This window comes from Pituophis catenifer, unplaced genomic scaffold (assembly GCF_029215685.1).
Source record: "Pituophis catenifer annectens isolate HBS135680 unplaced genomic scaffold, rPitCat1.0.hap2 SCAF_3, whole genome shotgun sequence".
NCBI lineage: Eukaryota > Metazoa > Chordata > Lepidosauria > Squamata > Colubridae > Pituophis > Pituophis catenifer.
Genome location: NW_027256883.1, coordinates 176,191,960 through 176,217,742, shown reverse-complemented (window position 1 = coordinate 176,217,742; position 25,783 = coordinate 176,191,960). Strand labels below are relative to the sequence as shown.

General features: G+C 36.8%; 1 protein-coding gene across 1 annotated transcript; it reads right to left on the bottom strand.

Annotated features, from left to right (window-relative positions):
- Positions 1–2,009: 2,009 nt before the first annotated feature.
- On the bottom strand, positions 2,010–25,770 carry CAPZA1 (capping actin protein of muscle Z-line subunit alpha 1). Its single transcript, XM_070939835.1, has 10 exons — positions 25,687–25,770; positions 19,201–19,264; positions 13,607–13,658; positions 13,346–13,409; positions 11,644–11,850; positions 11,359–11,438; positions 9,587–9,665; positions 8,913–8,984; positions 6,104–6,166; positions 2,010–3,038 (listed from the first exon to the last, which is right to left on the bottom strand). Exons 1-10 carry the CDS (start codon positions 25,723–25,725, stop codon positions 2,898–2,900), a joined length of 861 nt encoding a protein of 286 aa, XP_070795936.1. The 5' UTR covers positions 25,726–25,770; the 3' UTR covers positions 2,010–2,897.
- Between the last annotated feature and the right edge of the window lie 13 nt (positions 25,771–25,783).

Sequence of the window (25,783 nt, the reverse complement as noted above, 5' to 3'; positions counted from 1 at the left end):
TATAATCTGATGTATTCATTATATACAGCATGTTGAATTATAGTACTTGACTTTATTTACATGGTATATTTTTTGTACAGTTTTATATTTCTTTGTTTTTAGGTATCATGGAATTATGTTAATTCAACTACCTGATACTGTAAATAAAATAAAGGCTAAAAAGGGACAAAAAGAAAAAATGTATTTTTCCCTTCCATGTTTTTGAGATCCAATTGTGTGTCATATATAATAAACACTGTGCATAGTACCACAGAGTAGTTTTGACATAAAGTTTGCAGAAATTTCCTCAAAAACTACATCCAGTAATAATTTGGCTTCTTAAGACATAGTTTAGATGGCTAAGCGTTCACCACCACCCCTCCCGTCCTGAGTCATTCAGCTTGTGTGCATTCTGGAAGCAAAACAAATAGTTAGTGGATAAAAGAGCCTTCTGCAAATCTGTAGCCAATCATGCAAGTTATTTTGTATATGCTTTAGCCTTGAACTTTTGGAACGGTGTTCAGAATATTTTCTCAAAATATCCAATGCTTTAATGACAAAATGCAGCTGTCTGCTATCACCCTGAGCTTGTAGATATACAGAATGTTTTTTAGCTGATAAAATAAGCTGGGAAAAGAGATAATGTGTTTTCAGAAACTTAAGAGGCCTCATTAGCTTCTTTATGGCCTTTAGACATATTCATAGGAAGACTATACCTACTGAGATAGGTGATAATAACAGCATCTTCCAGGTTTACTTGAATTTTCTCTAGGGTCCCTGGGATTGTTACACTTTTAGGCTTTAAAGGAAGGAGGTACACATTGGAAGGAACAGCAGCAATTTCTCAGCCTGCAGATTGGTGAGGGTAGTCCTTTGACTTTGGCAGAAAGATTAGCAATTGCCATGGTGCTTGAGGCTAGGAATTAGTGAAGGATATGCTTTTTTTTGTTGATTAAGCCCCCAACCTCAAAGCCTACATTTGGCTCTGAATATCCATGCCCTACCTGATACGAGCGCACCTACTACTTGAAACTTAGTAACTTCCAATAGGATGGCTAAATTGGAATATGTATGTAGGTAAGCCTGATGGTGCCAGGTACCTTGATCCTAGAATATGATAGTACTCAAAGATTCTACCTCAAATCTATGTATCTGATGTGTCAGATAGCATGCCATTTCATGCTTGTTTTGTGGGAACAATTAAGAGCATTGAGTATATGCCTAATAATCTGTCATCCCGTGGAATCTCTTGAATCACGTGTACGCTGAAAAGGTGATTGATAGCCTTCTGAAAGTCATGGAGGATAGTGTGATTATCATCTTTTTGCCTGTCTTCATCCTAAGAGATATTGGGATTAGAAGCTTTACCAATAGTAATTCAAAGTCAATTGAGCCACTTTTAATTTAAGAATTAAAAATCTATCCTGGTGTATGAGAGGTAAAGAAAGGAAGATACAGCTAGACTTGAAAGATGCTTTTTATTATTGCCTATTTCAATAAGGTATAGTTTTAGTCTTCCTATGACTATTTCTAAAGGCCATAAATCACCTTCTCCACATACATTCCTGGGTAAGGGAAAGAAAAAAGAATCAGCAGTTGTATTATCCAAGCCTTATAAACTGACATAACAGCCAACGTGTCCCAGCTTGCAACTTATTTGTTCCCATTGTGTTTCACGTGCCTATAAGGGTGGGTAAAATAGCTTAGTGTATTATATAAACCCACATCATGCTTTATAGTTTGTGAACAAGACAGAATTTTAAGCCACCTTGGAACTAGAGTTATAGCTAACAACTCCTACATACTTATGGAAAATTATATTTTAAAAACAGCAAATAAAAAACAGCAAATAAGTTTTAGATAAAACACTTAAATATTTTTAATCTCCTTTGCTCTCCAAAGGAGGAGTATTTGAACTCTGTATAATCTGTGGATTAATTAGCCCCAATTTAACGTAATGTGATATAGAAATATTCCTAACGAACCAAATTTCTCCAAGTATTTTAAAATAAGCAAGAAACTCCAAAATATGCCTTGGTGCAAACATTTTATTGACCCACTTAAGACATGTTCATTCATACATTTCTGATGCAAATACCATCAGCTTGCCACAAAGCATTAAAGCACAATAAATCCAATATTTAAACATTTACAGCATTTCATTTTTGTAATTTCTTCTCCATCTAAACAAGTATCTGAGCAGCAGACAAGTATTAAGAAAAATGGAGGATCCATCCAGTAAAAATGCAGATATTTATATTAACCGTACTTCCAGGAATACAAATGAGAAAATAGTTTACTCGAAGAAAATGAGGCTCAAGTCTTTGGATTTAAAAAACAAAAACAACTATCCCCCAAAACAGCATTTAAGAAGACCTGGCCTTCTTGGCATTTCTGGGAAGAATCTTGTAAACATTTTGCAAACATGAAAAAGGTAAGCCTAGAAGATATTGCTAGTTGGCGATTGGCAGTTTTGAGGGGAGACAAGCAAGGAAAGGTTGTATCTGGTGTAAAGCAACACCGTAAAGCTGCCAGCATTTCTATTAAATTGAATATAATACATATGCTGGCAAAAGTACTGGGACTGTAAGTCCAGTATTACCAGCCTGCATTTCTAGAAAGACTCTTAGCGAAGACACTTTTTAGCAAATACAAGGACTGATAGTACTCATCCCAAAGTGGCTATATTAAGTAAGCCTACTAGAAAATGCACTGTAACTCTTACACCAGATGTTTTCAAGGCAAGAACATACACAAACAAAATGTTATGTCTCTAACAGTCCTTTGTAAGGCTACAAAACCTGTTAACGCCAAAAGCCCGAGACAAATGCCAATTTTAGGAAACCCACCTACTTGGCAAAGGACCATATTTGCTCTGTTTATTTTGCATGCTAATATTTTCCACAGCATCTCTGCTCTTAGGCATTCTGCATTTCTTTGCCGATCTTGTAGCTGAGGATTTTGTTCCAGTCAATTTTAGTACGGGTGACTGGTAGCTGGCGACGCAAGGCTTTGAATGTGGTATCTGACATTGTCTGATAATTTTCACTGATTGCTGTCTGCAAATAATTCAGTTAGTTAGAGGTTAGAATGTCAAATGTACATATTTATAATGTATACTGATTAACTACTAAAGGATTTTAACCCATCCTACTATGCCCTTTGCCAGATTGCTCAAAGCAAGATAAAAGTACATTCTCTTTACTTGCTCAGTGCATGCTCTGCTTAGATAGATCATTTCCCCATGCAGGAAAAGGAGCGCTGGTATACCCTCTCAAATAATTATTATAAATAATAATAATGCTCAAAGAGAGGCAGAATGATTCTGCCTGGGTTGATAAAAGATTAACCTATGGATGGCATGGCACTTTTTCTGAAGAACCATCACCTGAAATCATCAAATCCTGTTCTCTTCTACTTTCCTATGACTAATCTGCTCCCACACTATGTAGCTTCAAATTTTAGTGGTTCAATCTTTTGAGAGCTTCAAAATTATTTATTAAGCAAACTCCTATATCAATCTTCTGTAAAAGTCATGTAATAAATAAATGGACCCAGGAGCTAGTTCTGATATTTCTCACAAATCATGGGGAGGGAGGAAAATAAAGGAATCTCCCTCTTGGGAAAAAAAAAAAGGTTCCTTACTATCAATGTTGCTTTGAACAGAAATCATATCCCCAAATGCAGTCATACCCTTTTCAACAATGTGTGGCCAAGTTAAAAAGGTATTTTGTTTAGCAAATAAATGCTACAGTGAAAAACTACTTGTGAGTCCTGTGCAAGCTACCTTAAATTTATTATGTAAGAAATATGAAATATACATATAATAAAACGAATGAAAAGGTTTATAAGTGTGTAACATATTTCAAATCTGGACATAGTTGGAAGCCTCAGATGCAGTGTGTGGAGAAGGAGTTAAAAAGAATTACGCTTATTCTAAAAGGGAGGTCTTAGAATAGAGAGCATAATTGAGACAGATGTGATGACTATTCAACAGGGCTGAATAAAACATGGGACTGTTGTCTCTGAATGCTGGAGGACTGCAGGCCAAAAGGGTGAACTGAAATGCCTGGTCCTAGAAGAGAGTACAAATATCTGAAATCTGGTAGAACCTGGTTAAACTCTATAGGAAAAACAAGGAAAGGGATAGTGGGAAGTGCTCCTGAGATGTAAAAGAGACCATTTAATTAAGTTGTCTTGACATCCATTAAAGGGGCAGATCATTTGTGTCATCAGAGTCACAATCACAATGATTGGGTAAATGTCTGCACAAACCATGACAGGGAGGTAAAATCTTCTATAAAGTGTTCAAGACTTGGTATAAGAATATATGTAGTTGATTGGAAATGGTAACCATACTGCAATAAAATTTAATGTTCAAAAAAGTGATAGCCAACATAACAAGTCCCACAAAGTCATATTTCACCTCAAAAAGAGAATTTCTCAAAATTGAGAAGACTGATGAAAAAAAATTCAAACGAAAATCCAAAAAGGTATACTCCTTCCATAAAGTTTGGGTCCTGTTTAAAACCATAGGATAAATAATAGAGGCTTAAAAAGAATGTATTCCTAAAATTAGGCAAATGGCCCCCAAGTCCAAGAAGAGGCTTTTGTGATTGACTAATACTGTAAAGAAAGCTATTAAGGTCAGGAAAGTTTTTAGAAAGTACAAAACCTATTCCCAATAAAAGAAACAAAGAGGAGCACAAATTCTGTCAAAAGAAATGCAAAGAAACAGTGAAGGAGGCAAAAAGGAAATTTGAAGAGCACCTGACCCAAATTGTGAAAATTGTAATAGAAAATGAGGGGTCCTTGGGGTTGAGTTTTGTTGCTTTCTTGAAGACGCTTCATTACTTCAAACTAGGTAACATCATTAGTGCTAGTGCATTCGCAGTGCATTTCAACCCTGAGCTACAAATATTCTCTTTTATTAATAATAGAAAATTCTTCAAATACATTAAAGTCAAGGTAAACTGGTGGCTCTGCAGACTAAAAAAAGCATTGTGATTAACACCAGCTGTCTGCAATTACTGTAAGTTCGAATCTCACCAGGCTCAAGGTTGACTCAGCCTTCCATCCTTTCTAAGGTAGGTTAAATGAGGACCCAGTTTGTGGGGCCAATAAGATGACTTTGTATAAAATATACAAAAGTATGAAGGCTATTACTTAACGCACTGTAAGCCGCCTTGAGTCTCTGGAGAAGGGCGGCATATAAATCAAATTTAAAAAAAAAAAAAAAAAAGGAAGAAGGTATGTTAAGAAGAGAAAATTGCCCAGAAGACAATTTGCTTCCATCTTCAAGCAGAAAAATTAGGGGAGATCCCCAAGCCCATTCTCAGGAAGGAAATTAGACACACTGAACCATATAGTGGCAATAGAAGAACTTCTAAGCCTTATTGACAACTTCTACATCAACAAATCACCAGCCCTGATGATACCCTTCAACCCAAAGGTTATGAAGGAACTTGGTTTCAAGTTCCTTAATAACCTTTGGGTTGAAGGGTGCATCTTCAACTGAAATATGCAACCTGTCTTTACACTCAGCCTCTATAGTTGAAGACTGGAAAGTTGCCAATGTAACTTCAATTTTTAAGAAAGACCTACAGGGAGATCAAGAAATTACAAATCTGTCAACTTAATATCCATTTCAGGGAGGACAGTGGAAATTACCATTAAAGATAAAATTACCAAACATTTGGAGACACAATCCAATATAGCTTCACTAAGTCTTAGGACTGCTACTTTTTAATGAACTGGAATTGGATGTGATGAGTGAAATAAGCATCTGATTATTTAGATAACCTGCTTATTTTATTTGGAAAACTCATGTTTATCAGCAAGATGCAGCTCTAATTAACTGTACCAGACTTGAGAACGATATTAAAGGACAGCTGCATTGAAACTTTGAGTCAATCAATCTGAATGATCGTTGTAGTATGTTTTGATTGTTGTAGTGCATACTGTTGGTTACTGTAGTAATTGTATCCACTGGGGACAAACATTTTGAGAGGGAAAGAATTTAAGTTCTATGTCCTCCCCTAACAGAGAACTCTAAAACAAATAGAATGCGATTGAAAATGCCGTTTTATAATATTAATAAGAATAGTATATTTTATTTTCTTACCTGATACTCATTTTCTGCCTGTTCTATGATTTTAATAAATTCTTTTGCTGTTTGGACATCGTTCTACAAAAAGAATGCAAACATTAGTCTTTCACACTGTATGATTCTTTAGGATTTTTTAATGTTTTATAAGTTTAATTTTATGGCATAATGAATACATATTCCTAAATTCTGAACTGAACTTGGTGCCTCAGGTCTTAGTTTTTGGATGAAAATTGTAAATTTAGTTTGGACTGCATAATTGTTAATCATTATTAAATAATAGATTTGTATTTGGTAAGTGTCTAGATCAGGGGTTCCCAACCTGAGGTGCTCGCACCCCCTGTGGGTGTGAGACGATATTCCAGGGGGTGCAAAAACTTGGGTTTAGAAGTTTCAAAATTATAGTATATATGCATAATAATATGCATATAATTATTTATTTTTGTAAGGGGTGCGACATTATATCAGAAGCGTTCTAGGGGTGTGGGGTATAGGTTGGGAACCCCTGGTTTAGATGAAAATCAATTCTGACAATTTCTCACGGAATAACTATCAATTTATAAACCTAGCTTTTCCTCCTCCAAAATTGTCCTAGTTCAGGGATCCCGTAGGAGCAAAGAAAGATAGGAAAGAAATGTTGTATAAACTGAAATCAATTGCTCAATGTGGATGTAAACCCATTTGTGTGTTTTGAAATGTTTTCTTATTCTAATTTTTCTTTAAGAGCTCAAGGCAACTTAAATGGAGATACTTTATCATTATAATTACATAATAACACATCAGGTTGTATTGTAATCAGTGACTGCATGACCTCTGTTGATGTCATATGCTAAATAAAATAAAATAATAAAATAAAATAAAATAAAATAAAATAAAATAATAAAATAAAATAAAATAAATAAAATAAAATAAAATAAAATAAAATAATCAAATCAAATCAAATCAAATCAAATCCACATCAGGTAGAGAGTCTGACTGGGCACAGGTATACAGTGAGTTTATATGGGTAAAAGTAATTTGGCTTTGAATTTGATTTCTCTCAATGATATCCAATACCTTAACCAGTGTGCCACACCCTGACTCACTCTTTGACACAATAATCACCAGCAAAGACTATCAAATGATCAAGTATGCCATAATAAACATGTTTCTGGCTTCCTTATTATTCCTTTGCAGTAATTCTTTTTTCATAAAATATGTTCATGGTACAAGTACAGTTGCTGTTAAAGTTTTCTTTTTCTTAGTTTTTCTGAAAATACTTATTTGATGTCTCTTTTATGAAGAGTACCAAAAATATGCTGTACCACATAAATTGGAGTACCACAAACATGAGTACCACATAACTTGGAGTAATCTACAAGATAGTCAGTATCTACAATATAATCCCACCTGAAGAAGGCTTGTTCGCAAATATCATCCCCACGTAATTTAATGGTAGAGACACCACAGCTTAAAGCCCTGACTCCAGAGAGGCTGATAAATTGACAATATAATATTTCATCTACTACATCTATGTATGTAGCTACAGTAGATGAAATACTATATTGTCAATTTATTGCAGACTCAATTGGAGGAGAGGGTTTAGCTGGAAAACCAACAGTTTTTGATTACAGGTAGTCCTTGACTTATGACCATAATTGAGCCTCAAATTTCTACTGCTAAGCAAGGCAGTTGTTAAGTGACTCACACCCCACTTAACAACCTTTTTTGCTATGGTTGTTAAGTGAATCACTGCAGTTAAGTGAATTCTGTGGTTGTTAAGCAAATCTGGCTTTCCTCATTGACTTTGCTCGTCAATGGGGCTCCAAGAAGGTTACAAATAACAATCCCAGGACCCTGGGATGCTGCAACCTGTTGTGGCCCCGCCCTCTGAGCCTATCCCATCGGAGGAAGAAAGCTCCGAGCATGAGGAAGAGGAGTCAGCCAGGCCTCCCTCTCCAGGCTCCTCCCCTCTGGCACTGACTCAGGTGCCGGCCGAGGGAGAGGAGATTAGCCGGGAGACAGGTGTCTCGGATGAGAGTGAAGGAGAGACATCATTCCTGGACGCACGCCACCGAAGGCGTGATAAACTATTGCAGCAGCTCAGGAGGCGTACTAGGGATTAGAACTGAGTCACTGGACTACACCCCAGAGACTATATAATAGAGGGTGGTGGCCAGTGATCCCTGTGACAAACAAAAATAAACCTTGGATAGTCACTAGAGCATCGTCCGAAACTGCTGAGAGGAATATTTATTTCTGTCGGACTCTTGTACGCTGAGTATATTATCTTTCTGTTTCTGTGGAAATAAAAGCACTTGGCAGATGGTGTGTATATCGCTGCCAAGTTGGAGATAAAGACCTGGGTGTGTGCCAAGTGCTTCCTTAACCCTCGGCTGGCTGTGTTTGTGTGTGTGTGTGGACGGGGACAGATCACAACCATTGTAAATGCATGCCAGTCCCAAGCACCTAAGTTTGATCATATGAGTATGAGGATGCTGCAATGATCGTAAGTGTGAAAACTGGTCATAAGTCACTTTCTTCAGTGCTATTATAACTTTGAATTATCATTAAACAAATGGTTGTAAATTCAAGACTATCTGTATACAATATTCTTCAAAAGATAGCACATAAACCAAGGTTTAATTCTCTGGTAGAGAGAAAAGTCACTTCTGAAATGCAGAAATTACTTTATGTTCTGAACTAAAGTACATCCTGCACAGCACTTTCTCCCCAAGCAAAATCCTATCCACTACTAAATAACTCATAACTCCTATCTTTGAAAGGAGAATTGCATGTAAAAAAAGACAGCAAAATAATGATATATTAAATAAATTTCCTCACTTACCAAAACTGCTACAGATTCCTGTATGTCTTTGTGGCTAACCAGCTGCACATTACCATCTTCATAATAATGCACCTATATAAAAACGAAACCATTGAGGATTTAAATACTTTGTACTAAATATTGTAAAGGGACGAAGCCTTCCTTCCTTCCTAATTTAAAGAGAAAAAACTTTTCCTTGATGCTTCTGATCAAGTTTTGGCAAAGTTAAATGGCCTTGTTTCAAGCTATGCATACCACTGATACAGAATATTTTTATTTATAAAAATATCTTTTTATCTTTTTAAAAATGCTCATTAATTTATACTGAATGCAGTTTTAAAAATTTGGTCATTATTTATAACTATTCAGTTAAATTGCACACAATAGTTACACAAATCCATATTGTGCAACTATCTTAATTGATATAAAACATCATTTTAGCAATAAGAAAGCACAAACCAAATTTATTTCTCAAGGGTATTGCTATCTTTAAATATATTGGGCAATTTCTAAATAATGCTACCATAGGTAAGCAGTAACACATTTATAGCAGTTAGCAAAGCTTTCTTTTCTAGTCCTTCTTTTCAATAAATTGGACATACCCAATTTTAGCAGGTAGTCATATAATTTCCTATTTGAGAGAATCAAATTTTGGAAGGAGTTTATTGGTACAGTTTCTGTATAGCTTAACAAACCTGGATCTTGAGCACTGCAATCATTTGAGCTGTAGGTGGAGTGATGGTAAATTTCCATTCTGATCTCCAGCGTCCATTCCTACCAAAAACAGAAGCTAGATTAATTATAAGAATGGGGGAATAAGTTGAAAATTATTCCCTCTAAATGGTTTTCAGGTTAATAAAATGCCATTCCTTTCAATGTAGTATTTCCTAGAGTCTACACATTTATTATCGCAAGCTCTTTGCCAGGGCTGAAAAAATATTTTTAAATGCCTCCAAAAGTGATGAGATTTGGTGAAGTCATAAGTTTATGGCTATTTTTCAAATTGCATTATTTATCTATTCAGGCACCAGAAGTGTCATAATACCCAGTATTAAAAATATAATCATATACGAATTATTCAGAGTCTATATGTACTTTTACAAAGAAGAATTACAGTTGTTCCTATTTATTATAATAAAACAGGCATCAAAGAACAATACATATGTGCTCTTTTGGGATCAGTACTCAGTTATTTAACTGTACCATTTTAATTGTAAATAGTCACTAAATGAGGCAGCTGCTAAATGAGGATTACCTGTATGTAATTTTACCTCTTAACAAAGAGAATTTTGAAAAAGCAAATACCATTCATTTAGACAGGGATATGCAATCATGGGATTCCATAGCTATTTTTGACTACAATTGTCATACTTCATAAACTTCTATAATATTGACTCAAGCTTTTAGAAGTAATTGTCAAAACTATCTTGAAGGTTTACATTTACCCATCATAAAATAATGATTGGGCTCAGCAGAGATGAATATATTCAGCCAATAGACTCTTTCTTCTCAAAGCAAATTCCAATTTAAGTGAATCAGAATTAAATTTACCTCTCCATTTTTTCAGTAATTATAAATGCCCATCCCTTACTGATATCATTTGCACTTTTATGTGCATATACAGTCTTTGACTTACAATTGGTCACCTAGCAACTATCTGAAGTTACAACAGACCCCACCAAAAGCTACTTACACCCCAGATTCCAAGTTCTAACATTTCCCTTCGCATGGTCACGTGACCACATTTTTGGGTACACGGCATTTAGAACTGTTTGCAGCACCCCAGAGTTACCTAACCATGATTTTATGTCCTTGTCAGAAATCAGTATTTTATTTATTTATTTATTTATTTATTTATTTATTTATTTATTTATTTATTTATTTATTTGATTTGATTTGATTTGATTTTTATACCGCCCTTCTCCAACAGGACTCAGGGTGGTGAACAGCCGAGATAAATATAAAATTTAAAAAACAGTTTAAAAGACATTAAATAATTTCGGCCCTCAATTTAAAACAACCCAGTGAAAACCAATTTCAAATTAAAACTGAAAGGATGGGATCAAGCCAGCCTGATTTCCAGCAAAAAACACCCCAGAGCAAACAATGAGTTTGCTTAATCTCCCTATTTGCTTTACAACTGCCACATTTGCTTAACAGCCACCACAAAAAAGTCATAGAATCAGGCATGGTCATGTGACCCACTTTATGACATGATTGTCATGACTTACAATCTAAATTACAGATTCAATTATAGTTGTAAACCTGTATACAAATGTATGGTTTGTAGACTTGTATACAAATATTTATTTAATAAAATTTCTTATATAGTACCCCCAAAAGATGAATTTCCTCTCAGAAATTTAAGGTTCTAAGAAATACGAAAAATTAATTGAAAGCATATAGTTTTTTTTAATAATGACAGTTATATGTGGGGTATAAATTAAATAATTAGAGACAAGCTTACCAAAAGTTTTTGGGTTGAAACTGGTGACTCTCAATGCAAGCTATAACTGTTGGCTGTCCATCTATAGTTTTACTATAAACCTGTTTTCAAAGAAAAATATTTATATTGATAAAAAATAAATGCACTGCAAATCCAATTGTGTTAGCTTTTGTGGAAGACGGGTGGGAAACACTTCTGATTCCAACTTTGAAAGAGCAAGTATTTTGACCCTATCAGTCAAAATACTTTTTTACAATAATTAATATAAGGATAAAGTTTTAACATAAGAAGAGTTATATACTTAACAGTACAAAAGCCATGTGGATAATGATCTTTCACATAAGCTCTTAATGCATTATCACAGGCATCCCTCCAGGACTTTAGTGATGTATCTATGTCTTCTGGCTGAGGATCGCTTGCTTCCTTCCTCAAATGATCAAATTTAAAGGAAATCTTGTTCCTTGGGTCTAAAAACCGGTTGTTACCAAGGTCACCATGTTCTGTGATTAAGACCTAACAGAAAAAAAAAGAAACCCACAAAAAATTGTCTGCTTCACATAAACCTTAAGACAAAATAGAGATTTTATTGTTTGAAAATATCTGAAATTCCACATATTGTTCAAAGAAAGACATAATTTACTGTGATAATCCAGGTAGAAATTGCTATTGTTCAAAATAGGATTGCTATTTAATTCCTACTATCTCTGACAGATTAATTTTTATGATCCTGTAAGATGAAAACTTAAAAAGAACAGTAATTCCAAATTGGAAACATCTATTCAGCACAATTTAATTTACATCAAGTCATCAATTCCTGGGATAAATTATTCTTTGCTACTTTGCAAATAAAAGGACCACCTCAAAGAAATACCATACTATGCAACCAAATTCCTAAACAAATTCAGAACACAGTATCTCTTTCCTTAAGAACTGTAAGAATGAATTAGTTCAACGTCTGATTATAAATTTTTTCAAGGAAAAGATTCCTTGAAAGATTTGATTTCTCTTTGAACATGAAACTTTCTATTCCTTTTCAACTCAAGTTAAATACATAATACATTAATACTGTATGTCCAAATCTTCCCTTTGCCATCATGATAATTCTTATTCTATGCCCAGGTCTCATGTTGCAATTACATCAGCCCTCACTTTGCTATGCTCATTTTATTGTTACTGTTTCTAAATTTAATTGTCAGGCCTGAAGAGACCTTAGGATAGTGCTGCATCCCTACAGCAGTTTATTCAAAATGCTGCAGCCTTTAAGCATGAGAAACTGCCATAGTATATTGCTATCACTATTATGAATACTCAATATGACACTGAGAAAAAGAGATTGTAATGTAAAGAGTATTGGAGGAGGGCAAAAGATACCTAAGCTGAATTTATACTTACAGAAAAGCACATATCTGTTAGTTCTCTATGTGTTGGTTCTTCAACATTCTTCTATTTCTTAACAGAATAGCACATGATGATATACAGTATTACAAAGAAGGATTCCATCATAATCTGACACAAGTATATAACATGAACAACACCTTCCAGTTCAGCATTATATAACTAAGTCAAGATTCTTTATATCAAGGTTGGGAAAGTATGAGAATCATAGCTGCTGGAATTCTTTTAATTTCTTAATAATAGTTCTGTTCAGGAACAGGAGACCATGAAACTGAGACACCTCTGACATTTTTTTTTTTCAGCTGGCTCTACTTGCTTTTGAATGTGATCCTTTTTTTTCCTGGCTTCTCTCTCCATACCAAATTTGACTCTATTCTGTTCTGGTTTGAGAAAAGTATTCTAATGACTGAGTTTATAGCTATTAGTTCTATCTAACATTTTGTTGGCTTGGAAACATAAAAAAGTGGCAGAGGCCAGTAAATAAAATTCATTTGATGTAGAAGTGTTATTTCTACACATATTTCTATAGAAAGATTATACTACTGGTATGTAATTAATCCCAAAATTCAATAAGCAAACACTACAGTAGATGACAAGAATCATTACAATTCACCTGATCATCATATCCTTCTATCTTCACTGGAGTGAACTGATCCATATTATACTGTGCAAATGCGCTGTCAGAAACAGATAAGTAAATATTAGCTTCTGATTCTATAGAAAAACAGACACATAACCCTACACTCTTTATTAGTATTTATAAAACTATGGTCTTGAATTAATATTTTGCCACTCTAGGAAAAAATTACATTAAAACTTTAGGTTTACACTAACAGAACAATTTCAGAAACAATTACACTTTCATGGTACTTACTGGGCTGCCCCTTCCCTGAGAAGATTGTCATTGTTGAGCAGCAAACGAACATCTAAGGAAGAAAATATTCACATAAATTGGCAAAAATGCTATGGCTTTGAAGCAATGTCAACTGGCACTCAGGTTCATGTCTGAGTAAAAGTTGCTTAGCTATATTGTTCTCAACAGGAACTACTGTTCTCGGTCGGAACTGATAAGGTTCTCTTAGAAACATATGAGAACTTAACACAAATATAGAAAGGATATTAAAAGAAAATACTGTAGACTTTACATATGAAAACTATTGCTTCCTCATAGAACGTTTTCATGATTCATATATACTTTGTGAAGATTATATTTCTTGTCACTGAAATCTGCTCTGAAAGTTAGATTTTTAAAGATTACACTAAAAGAAATATAAATATGTGTATGTTACGATGGATTCATTTTTAAATAGAATTGAACTTTAAAAAGCTAAAAACTTAAAAGCCGAACTTCTTGCACTGCGAGACTCCCCACTCTCGCAGGCCTGGCCCTCCATGTTATCGAGGACCTACTATGATGATGGGCTTTGGAGCCCAGAGAGGTGGCATGCGGTGAAGAGGGGGTTGAGGGGTTTTTTACATAAATTTTTAGCTAAACTTTTAAGGGGCTCCAGGGAGGGGGGGGTCGGATTAGAATTAGGGCTGTGGGTATGGGGGATAACCCACCTCGGAGAGGGCCAGGTCTGGTTGCGAGGCGCGGCATGGGGGGTGGGGGTTCCAGGGTCAAGGAGGGGGTTAGAGCTTATCCAGATGTTTTTGCCATCAGTACTGTGGGTGGGAGGGGCAGGCATGACGGGAGCAGGGGTCCATATCGTGTTGCGGGAGCGCACACCCGCTGTCTCCGAGCGGTGGCGCGCTCCGGCCCCCAATGCTCTACTCGTTCCCCAGGTTGCACAGATCCTCAGGGCCTGGGCCTTCAGTTGATGTTGTGCAACGCCAGGTCTGTTGTAAATAAAGCGCCCCTCATTTGTGATCTCGTTCAGGAGGGGGGAGCAGACCTGGCGGGTATTACGGAGACCTGGTTGGGCCAGGAGGGGGGGTCCCCCTCGTTGAAATGTGCCCACCAGGTTTCCGTGCATTCCATCAGCCGAGGTCACAAGGGAGGGGCGGGGGGTGGCAGTTGTCATTAAAGAAGGTCTCAGGCCAAGGGAGGCCACTGTCCCTCAGACTGCCGGATGTGAGTCCCTCCTTGTGAAGTGGGGTCATGGGGTACAGATGGGTTTGCTGATCACGTACCTGGCTCCCTGCACGTGGCAGCAGCCCTGCCTGAGCTACTCAACGTTATAGCCGCGGTGGCAGTTGACACCCCCAGGCTTATGGTCATGGGGGATTTTAACTTGCCATCCGTGGGTGAGATGTCTGAGGTGGCTCAGGAGTTTATGGCTTCCATGACGGCTATAGACCTGACCCAACTAATTCATGGCCCTACCCACACGGGGGGAAACATGCTGGACTTGGTTTTTGTCTCTGGACGGTGGTTGAGTGATCTCGAGATAGGGGACATAGTCATCGAGTCCTTGTCATGGTCGGATCACTCTCTCCTTCGCCTTGACCTTTGAACCGCTGCACCTCGCCGCAGGGAGGCAGAGCCAGTAAGATGGTTCCGCCCCAGACACCTGATGGAGCCTGATAAGTTCCAGATGGAGCTTGGGCCATTCCCTGAGGCTCTGGCTCATGCCCCGACTGGAGACCTAGTGGCCGCCTGGGACAGGGCGGCTGCTGGAGCTTTGGATCGGGTCGTGCCTTTGCGGCCTCTGACCCGGCGCCGGTCTCACTTGGCCCCTTGGTTCACTGAGGAGCTGAGGGAGATGAAGCGCCGGAAAAGACGCCTGGACAGCAATTGGACGGCCAGTCTTTCTGAATCCGACCGAACACTGGTAAGACCTCATATTAAGAATTACCTAGTGGCGATAAAAGCAGCAAAGTGTAATTATTTTACTGCTCTTATTGTGTCATCAGAGAACCGCCCGGCCGCCCTGTTTAGGGTGACCTGCTCCTTGCTCCACTAGGGAGTGCGGGAGGACCCCTTGGAGGGTAGAGCCGAGAACTTTGTACAGTATCTGCATGACAAAATCACTCAGATTCGGGAAGGTCTGGACTCCGACTGGATAGTTTCAGGGGGGAGGACTGAAGCAGGTCTTGAGAATGTTATCTGGGATGAGTTTGATCCTGTGACTCCTGACGACGTGGACAGGATTCTGGGTAGACTGAACGCGACCACATTTGTTGGACCCGTGTCCCTCCTGGTTAGTGCTGGCTTCTCGGGAGGTGACGCGAGGCTGGCTCCAGGGGATTATAAATGCTTCATTGAGTGAGGGTGACTTCCCCGCCGCCTTGAAAGAGGCGGTGGTGAGGCCTCTCCTCAAGAAGCTTCCCTGGACCCGGCAGTATTGTCTAATTATCGTCCGGTCTCCAACCTTCGCTTTGTGGCGAAGGTTGTTGAGAGTGTGGTTGCGCGACAGCTCCCCCAGCACCTGGATGAAATGGTGTATCTGGATACGTTCCAGTTGGGCTTCAGGCCTGGGTACAGCATGGAAATGGCATTGGTTGCATTGGTGGATGATCTCTGGAGGGCTCGGGACAGAGGTTGCTCCTCTGTCCTGGTCCTATTAGATCTCTCAGCGGCTTTTGATACCATCAACCATGGTATCATGCTGCACCGGTTGGAAGAGTTAGGTGTGGGAGGCACTGTGTTGCAGTGGTTCTCCTTTCTCTCCGACCGGTTGCAGTCTGTGTTGGCAGGGGGGCAGAGGTCGACCCCGAGGCGCCTCATATGTGGGGTGCCACAAGGGTCAGTCCTCTCGCCCCTTCTGTTCAACATTTATGTAAAGCTGCTGGGCGAGATCATCCGTGGTTTCGGGGTGAAGTGCCATCAGTACGCTGATGATACTCGATACTCAGCTGTACATCTCCACCCTGGACCACCCCAACGATGCCCTTGAAGTGATGTCCCGGTGCCTGGAGGCCGTGCAGATCTGGATGGGGAGAAACAGGCTCAGGCTCAACCCATCCAAGACCGAGTGGCTGTGGTTTCCGGCGTCCCAATATAGTCAGTTGGTGCCATCACTGACTATTGGGGGCGAATCGCTGGCCCCCACGGAGAGGGCTCGCAACTTGGGCGTCGTCCTGGATTCACCGCTGTCTTTAGAAGAGCACTTGACGGCCGTGACCGGGAGGATTTTTCATCAGTTCGCCTGATTCGCCAGTTGCGTCCCTTTCTGGATCGGGACTCCTTACGCACCGTCACTCATGCCCTCGTCACTTCCCACCTGGACTACTGCAATGCTCTCTACATGGGGCTCCCCTTGAGGTGCACCCAGAGGCTCCAACTGGCGCAGAGTGTGGCCGCGCAGGTGGTTATGGGAGCGACATGGCGTTCCCGTGTAACACCTCTCCTGCGCGAGCTGCACTGGCTCCCGTTGGTCTTCCGTGTGTGCTTCAAGGTCTTGGTTACCACCTTTAGAGCGCTCCATGGCTTAGGACCTGGTTACTTACGGGACTGCCTGCTGCCACCAGTAGCCTCCCACCAGCCGGTACGCTCTCATAGAGAGGGGCTCCTCCGGGTGCCGTCGGCCAATGTCGACTGGCGGCCCCCAGGGGGAGAGCCTTCTCTGTGGGGGCACCTACTATCTGGAATGAACTCCCCCCGGAGATTCGGAGGATCCCGGATCTACGCACCTTCCGCCGCGCTCTCAAGACCTTTTTATTCCGTCAGGCTGGCCTGGCCTAACTGTTTCCCTTTTTTCCCTTTTTAAAACGTAAATTTTAATTCATTTTTAATTTATTGGGGTGTTTTAAATCTGTCTTCGGCCAAATTGTTTAATTCGATTTTATTCAGTTTTAAATTTTGTATTTATGTTTTTTATCTTGCTGTTCACTGCCCTGAGTCCTTCGGGAGTAGGGCGGTATACAAATCAAATAAAACTAAACTAAAACTAAACTAAACTAAAAAGTATTAATACTCTACGTATTGATTTCACAAAATTTAATGTTTTTTATTCCACAAAATGAGCATGCAAGAGGCCTGGTGTCCTGTGAGATTTTGCACTTTTAGAAATGATTCCAAAAAAGTTATGATACATACTTGCAGACATATAGAACACTGATGACAGAATTAAGAAAAATGAAAATTACTTTGATAGCTTAGTTTATCTTTATGTGTTGTTGATGGCAAAAGCTCCCAGTGTACTTTTGCACTGGTGTAACTGAATAGTTCAACCAGCTGTAAGCACATACAGCTTCATCAGTCTTTTCCCAATCAGGCCCTAAACTACAGGCTATCATAGTAGGTTTCTGTCTTAGCAGTTCTTAATGCCTTGCCAGAAAAACAGGTCATTTTGAAAAAGTGCATAAGAAAGCCAAAGAACACCAACTGGGTAAAACAGGCTTTGCCATCAATTGGGCAAAATGGGACAACCCTGAATAAAATTTATTTCAGCTATTAAACTCATAGAATTACCACCCATGTGTTCTCAATCAATTTAAAAAAAGTTGTGAGGATAAAATTATTGTTACTGTGAGGGATAGAATAAAATAAAATATGACATGAGATCTTCAGGAAAAAGACATCGTTCAGTAGTAAGAGAGGTTCAGAAATAGTATGGCGTTAGAAATGTGTTTACTTAATATATTTCCAGACTGCCTAAGGATAAAAACCCAAATATTTTTTTATAGAAGAAAATCCATATACAGTGAGCATATGAAACAGTACCAAATTCAGGAAAATTTCAAATACAAGAAAACACTGCCAAGTAATTTCATGGATTTAGGAACTAAGGATATACAAATGAGATTCTTAAAATGTTCCCAACTTCTGAATATTAGTATCATTTAGCCTACCAAGAGAAACTGGAAAAGTCTTAAATGATTTGTTATTTTCTATTATTTTAAATCAAATGGCTTTCTGGAAACTAGCAAAAACAGGGCTTTCTAGATAATTCGTTTGTAAGGTAAATACCTTTTTTATTACTGTAATGTATTACATAATAAAGTAATAAATAATAAATACATAATAAAGTAATAAATAATAAAGGAATAAAGGAAACAGCGTTCTGTGAGCCTTTGGCATTTAGTCATGCCAGCCACATGACCACGGAGATGTCTTTGGACAGCGCTGGCACTTTGGCTTTGAAACGGAGATGAGCACCGCTAGAGTCGGGAACAACTAGCACATATGTGCATGGGGAACCTTTACCTTTTTATTATTACTGACATTGTGTCCTTGCTTTAATATTGTTTTATTATTTTCCAGCTTCGCTGCTCCAACAATCCACATGGGCACTAAGTTGCAGTCTACTGAACCTCCTTCTACATATCAAAGGCCAATACAGGATTATACTGATACTGCATATCCTAATCCTGTATTGGTTTTTGATATGTAGGAGGAGGTTCAGTGCCCATGTGAATTGTCGTCGCAGCGAGCTGAAAAGAGATGTTCAGGTGAGTCAACAACTAGGAGTCAGTGCAGATTACATAGAATATAAATAATAAAAACAAAATAAAGGCTGTAAATTTTTACTAACAATAATATTGTTAGTAAAAACATCAATGACCTTTTGTTGTTTTACTTACCATTAAACACTTCATTGAATTCCCCTGGGGGTGCATGGGTGATAAATTTTGCAGCAATGCGAACCTATAGAAAAAATCATATGAGTTTAGCAAGTCAAGTTTTACTGTAGTTTTTAAAGTGGTATTTAGTTTTAATTGTAGAACGGACAGTCATAACATACAAAACCAAAGAGAAAAATATGCTCCTGTAGCCTATGGAAAATCCTCACCTGTTCCACCCTTGAAATCCTAAATCTCGTTTTCATCTCTGCTATGAAATACTACACCTAATAATAATTAAATACTACTGCTATGAGCTTTTATTAGAAATTGCACCTGTAAGCAATAATCATGACACTATGATTACTTTAAAGCATTGCTACGCAGAGATTATTTAGTTTAATAAATATTAACAGCCAATGCAGTAGAAAATGATAGCATAACAATAAATTCCTCAGCTAGTTTTCCTCAGAATCTCTGAATATGACAAGGATACAAAACAATATGAAACAATGAAAACCCTCCTTTTAAGTTACTATAATGCTATTTCTTATAATCATGCTCAATATTTGTCTAGTCAAAAAATTATTATCAACACAGTCCTTGAAGTTTTAAATTGTCCTGTAGTCAATGCTTTGCTGATTTTATCTCAAGTGCAAATATAGGAAAAGAATATATTAAAAGGTATATATTCCATTAGCAAATATTTTTAACTTCTATCTAAAACCAATGGTAATACTGTGCAGGATTGAAGGAAAATATGTAGTTAAGAAACTGCACGTAGAACCATGAAAATAAGTGAACAGAGTCAATACAATATTGTATTTCATTGAATTTTAATAGAATTTTATATATTTGTGTCACATTAAAGAATAATGACAAATGAAACACTCTGGTGACAGTAGTACCTAATGTTCAGGATCCACTTTTAGCCCTATAATTATGCTCTGTCATAGTGAATAATATAAAGCACTTTCCTTGATTTGGTTTGGTTTTTTTTATCCACAGATTTAGATCATAGAAACAAATATGTTTCACTTGAGCTTCTACTGATCACTTTTTGAATTAAAATTTTCATTTACATATCCATGCATTACTTTCAATAGATCAGACAGCCAGGCTAGATTTAAATTCAGGTGAAGTCCAGTCTGGATCTTCACAAATGCTTGTTCTATAAGGTATTTCTAAAGGAATATAATTCTAATACATTTTGTAAATGCTTCTAAAACGGCTTCATCAGTCCAACAAATTTTGACCAGTTTCCTTTCTCACTTTTCTTTGTACTTTTTTTATTAAACCGTTATTATCTCTTTTGTTCTCAGGGAAATAACTCTCTGTTATGTCGCGAATCATCATTTATTATGAGAACTGAATCTCTCAATATCTTGTATCTTCTTTGAAGTCACCGCCTGGGTACTTTTCCACATGCTGTTTTAGCTGAAAACTTTCCTGATTAAACTGTTTGCAATTTTCAGCCTTCTTCGAGTCTATCCAAAAAAAGCTATCTTTTTTCATCACCATTCACAGAAATGCATAGCACAAAGCTAGACATTATTGCTATACAATGACAATATGCTAATTAGTAAATTATATTGCTACATGAATCATTAATATATTAAGTATTAATATTAATATTAAGGTATTACATATGTTCTCCACCTTGATTACTTATAAAGTAATAAAGGTGGGGTAAAAATCAAATTAATAATAATATGGTTAAACATTATTAATACTTTCTGACAGTTTGTAGTTATCATATAAAATTCCCAATCTATCAGGATGGATATCTATAAATATTCTTGCTGATCTTTGTATTTATTATATATAGAATATATTATAAATAATGCTAATGTTGTTCACTGCTACTTACACCTAAGTAATTTTCATAGAGACTTCAGATAAATTAGTTTTCTTGCACTCTGAAAAATGTTTGACATGAAGAGGAGTTTGGGTTCTTATTGTAAAAACTGTATTAATTCAGATTAAGTTAAATATTACATATAAGCTAACAAAACTGCAAGTAATTCAGAATGACTATGACAAAAGAAAGCAAACCAATGGTAATAGATGCCTTGGGTACAATCCCCAAACATCTGGAGCATCAATTGGACAGCACCAGCACTGATAAAAGCAGCATGAAGTCATTTGCAAATGGAACAACCTACATGCTGCAATATCTTTATACCATCAAATAACATCTACCTCACCGAGGTCTTGAGGACAGAATGCCAAATCCAGTCTAAATATCTGCCTGACTGTGCAACCAACTATAATAATTCAAAAACTAAAATAGCAACATTCAGATCAATAAAAAACATTTCAGGATGCTGTAAGTGTTCTAAAAGTAACATTTTTGAATGAAGATACATACAAGGAAACCAGTGACTTGTAGTACATCAGTTGAAATAATGGTCTTTATGCAACTTCACAATATGCAATACAAATAGTCCTCAACGTATGATCACAATTGAGCCCACAATTTCCATTGCTAAGCAAGGCAGTTAAGTGAGTTATTTTATGAGTTTTTATGCCACAATTGTTAAGTGAATCGTGCGGTCATTAAGCAAATCTGTCTTCCAGGTTTTGCATATCTGAAGCTTGTAATTACATGACCCCAGGACAGTGCAACTGTCTTAAATGTCAGTTACCAAGTGTCCAAATTTTAATCACATGACCTTGGGATGCTACAAAGGTTGTAATGTGAAATCTGGTCATAATTCACTTTTTTCAATGCCACTGTAACTTCAAATGCTCACTAAATGAACATATGTAAGTCCAGGATTACCTATATTAGGATGTATATCAACAGCAATATTGTATAAATGATTATAATTAGTAATATAACTGTCATATTATTTTCCTCTGGCCTGAGTTATCAGCCTTCTTCTATATGTATTTGTCCACATAGCCACTGCTCATATTTTTACTTGAAGTAGACTAAAACTAATATTTATGAACTAAGGGTGAAATATTCTAAGCAATGTACACCATATCTCACAAATCAAGAAAGAAAGAGCCTTGATAGTACAGTGGTTTAAGCACCCTGTTATTAACACAGCTGCCTGCAATTTACTGCTGGTTCGAATCTCTCCAAGGCTCAAGATTGACTCAGCCTTCCATCCTTTCTAAGGTAGGTGAAATGAGGACCCAGTTTGTGGGGGCAATAAGCTGACTTTGTATAAATATACAAAAGTATGAAGGCTATTGCTTAACGCATTGTAAGCCATCCTGAGTCTCCGAAGAAGGGCGGCATATAAATCAAATTAAAAAAAAAATAAAAAAAAATAAAAAAGAAAGAAATGCCAACTTTCCACTAATCACAGTTTCATGATTTTGTTCTTCTCATATCTGTTATACAAGATAAAATTTCAGAAGCTAGATTCAATCAAATGTGATTTTTATGCCAGAGAACTTTGCATTATTACTCTTTGACATTTGAGGGAGTTCTTATGCAACATTAAAAAAATAATATTGCAAAAACTGTGTATTGTATGTCTTCAGTGTATCTAGCACATAGATATGAATGCATGGTCTACAAAAGTATACAATTTTCTGTGCGGTCAGGAGGTCTGTAAAGATTACTGTATTTGTATTAGCCATTATTAAAGGACTGCTGTGTAAGAAAAGGAATACTAAAGCAATTAGAACAAATATGCACTGGCTTATTGTTAACAGCCCATATAGAGCTCTCTCATAATTAATAGCCAAAGGAACAGTATTGAATTAGGCAAGGGATATTTCTGAAGGCAAGTGTATAATTTTCCTATTAACAGCCCAAACCAGAATCTCTGTAAGAAGGCGGCTTTTAAAAAGGCTTTGAGAAGACCTGAGGTATGTTTGTGGTTAAAAAACCTGAAAATACTCATATTTATCCCTGTATGTAAGCCTTGAAAGTAGTTTGCATAGTTAATTCCCAGTAAATTACAAATAAAATAGAACACACAACATACAGTATTCACAAAAAATGCAAAATCAAGAATGTAACATTCATTTCCTCTATAGTAGATAAGACCATGTTTATTTTCTGATGTAGATTAGACTGAATTGAAGCTTGAATGTAGACATAATTTTTAGAATTTAGAAACTAATAGCAAACAATTGCTAATTGTTATTTTAAATGTGGTATTTCTATTTTAATATATTGGATCATTTTTGTTTTTATTAACTGTATTTATTTATTATATATATATTTAGATGGCTTCCTCAATTGACACAGACATCTGAGTGATTAGCAAGCAATAACTTTATTAAAGTTAAAATTATTAAAAAAAAAGTTAAAAGAACATGGAACATGTGGAGCACAACTCAAATACTAACAGCCATAATAGTAAACTGGCTCACTCATGCCTAAAATTATGAGAAAGAGTTAGATTTCTATTCTCTTACATAAAGTCAGAAAAGCTGGGGCCATTCAAATCTTGGGTTATATGATGTTCCATAGGGCACAGCATATCATTTTCCATGAACTTAGACTTGTATATCATTTCATAGTGCTTTTACAGCCCTCTCTAAGTGGTTTACAGAATCAGCATATTGCCCCCAACAATCTGGGTCCTCATTTTACTGACCTCGGAAGGATGAAAGATTGAGTCAACCTTGAGCCGGTGAGATTTGAACTGCCGAACTGTAGTTAGCAGTCAGCTGAAGTAGCCTGCAGTGCTGCACTCTAACCACTGCGCCACATCAGCTCTGGATGGAAAACATGATGGAAAAGACATGCCTCCTGTTTCCCATTAGATGACATCTCTTAATGGAGGGCATTTGTAGCATGCTCAGCCTGCCAGAACTCATTCACAATAAAGAAAACCTAAACATTTTTATATTTATGATTTTTGTTACCTAGCCTTTTCTAAGCGTGCATCTGAAAGAGTTTATATACTGAAGCAAATAAGATCATCACATTTTACAGTAAAGCTTATAACAATAAATAATGATTTATTATGAGAGTTATCCTGATTCTCTAAGAAGTGTATTCAACTTGTAATGTGAAAGTACAACTGCCACCCTCAACTATATGGCTGGCAAAGCAAACATCTGCATCCAACTTGATTCAAATTAAATGAGATTATAGGTATTACAAAAAGACAAGATATTTTGCATTTTGTGAGTTAAAATTTAGATAATATCTATGAAAAGAGAGAGAAGCAATTCTATTTATACTGAACCATTTATACAAAGACATACTTCTAATAGGGAATATATTGCTTTTCAAAATCAAATGCTTCTATTCTTTATCTACAGCCAAGCTTCTGTAAGAGATGCATGCTCTTCTTTTATGCCTTAACAATTTCTGTATAACATTATAGGATCAAATACAATCTTTTCCATTATTCCATATGTGAGATATAGATGAGAAAATAAAAAAGATTTTTTAAAAAACAACTTGCACAGAATAAAAGACATGTTTGCGTCTAAAACAATCAAAGTACTTAGAACTGCAGATTCTACATTGCTTCTGGGAAGACTGCTTTCAAAGTTTTTGAATAAAATTTAGAGATATGCAAAAAATGCTTCACCAGGTTCAACAGTGGAAATTACTTACACAAGTAAAAGCAGTATTTATTTCAAATTGCTTTCCATTTTCTGAAAAACTGTCTATTGAATTTGCAATACTTGAATTTGCAACACTAAGCCTTTTAAAACAAGAATGGTCAAGATTTCAGTTTGTAAACATCATCTATCCATCTAGAAGCAGGTTATCCAGATTTTGAAGCTTATTTAAAAACATAGAGGCACATAAATATCAAGGTGATATATTCCAAAATAATGGAATGTTCACTCCCTCAAAAATGTTTACCTTTAATACTTGTTAGCCTAGTCAATCTTTTTGTTAGGATTTTATGATCAAATTCATGTGTTTATATTTTAAATATACTACCTGTAGCTGAAATATCAGGGGACAATTTTTTTAAACAAGAGTGCTATATTATTGAAATATATCAGAACTCCAGAAATTTATTTGGAGTATAGGTATCTTCCATAGGAACACATGTTTATAGAATTTGTCTTTTCAAAGGAAAAAGAGTGAACATGGTATCTATCTCACAGGACTTTCTCTGTCCTGATCTCCTTTAAGGAAGGGCAACACTGAAACATAATCCAAAATCTCAGCAACTATCAGAACCACAATATTTAGTGGATGAACTGTTGGAATTAAAATACAAAGTGGAAAATCATAAAGCATACCAGTGTAAAATTAACATTTCCCTTAAAAGACCAACGTTCACAGAAACTCAGGAGAGTTTCCCAATATGTTCCATTAATTTATGGGGAAAAAAACCCACACTCCAGTGAAGTAACAAAAGAAATATAGAAAGAGCAGTAAATTTTCCTGTCAGTTAATTTTCCGACAAAAATGGTCCTCTTAAACTTCCGAACCTCCTCAGTTTCAAGAATCTTAGTCCGGCTAAGAAAAATAAAAGCAATGAAAGAAACCTCTGTACACTCCAAGAAAGGTTTATCTTTCTTCTGTTGGTAAAGACATCCCAAACACCCCAGGCTTCTTACTTTCTCCTCATCCGACACCCGATCTTCGAAGTCCGCCATTTTGGCTTCTATCTGTCTAGCCCCACCTGTCACCCCGCGCACGGCACGTCGGGACGGG

Coding starts and splice junctions, on each gene's coding strand:
- CAPZA1 (XM_070939835.1), bottom strand. CDS start 25,725: ATGGCGGACTTCGAAGATCGGGTGTCGGATGAGGAGAAA. Junction 19,265..25,686: donor GGGTGTCGGATGAGGAGAAA/GTAAGAAGCCTG, acceptor TTTTTTCTATAG/GTTCGCATTGCTGCAAAATT. Junction 3,039..6,103: donor AGGCAGAAAATGAGTATCAG/GTAAGAAAATAA, acceptor AATTATTTGCAG/ACAGCAATCAGTGAAAATTA.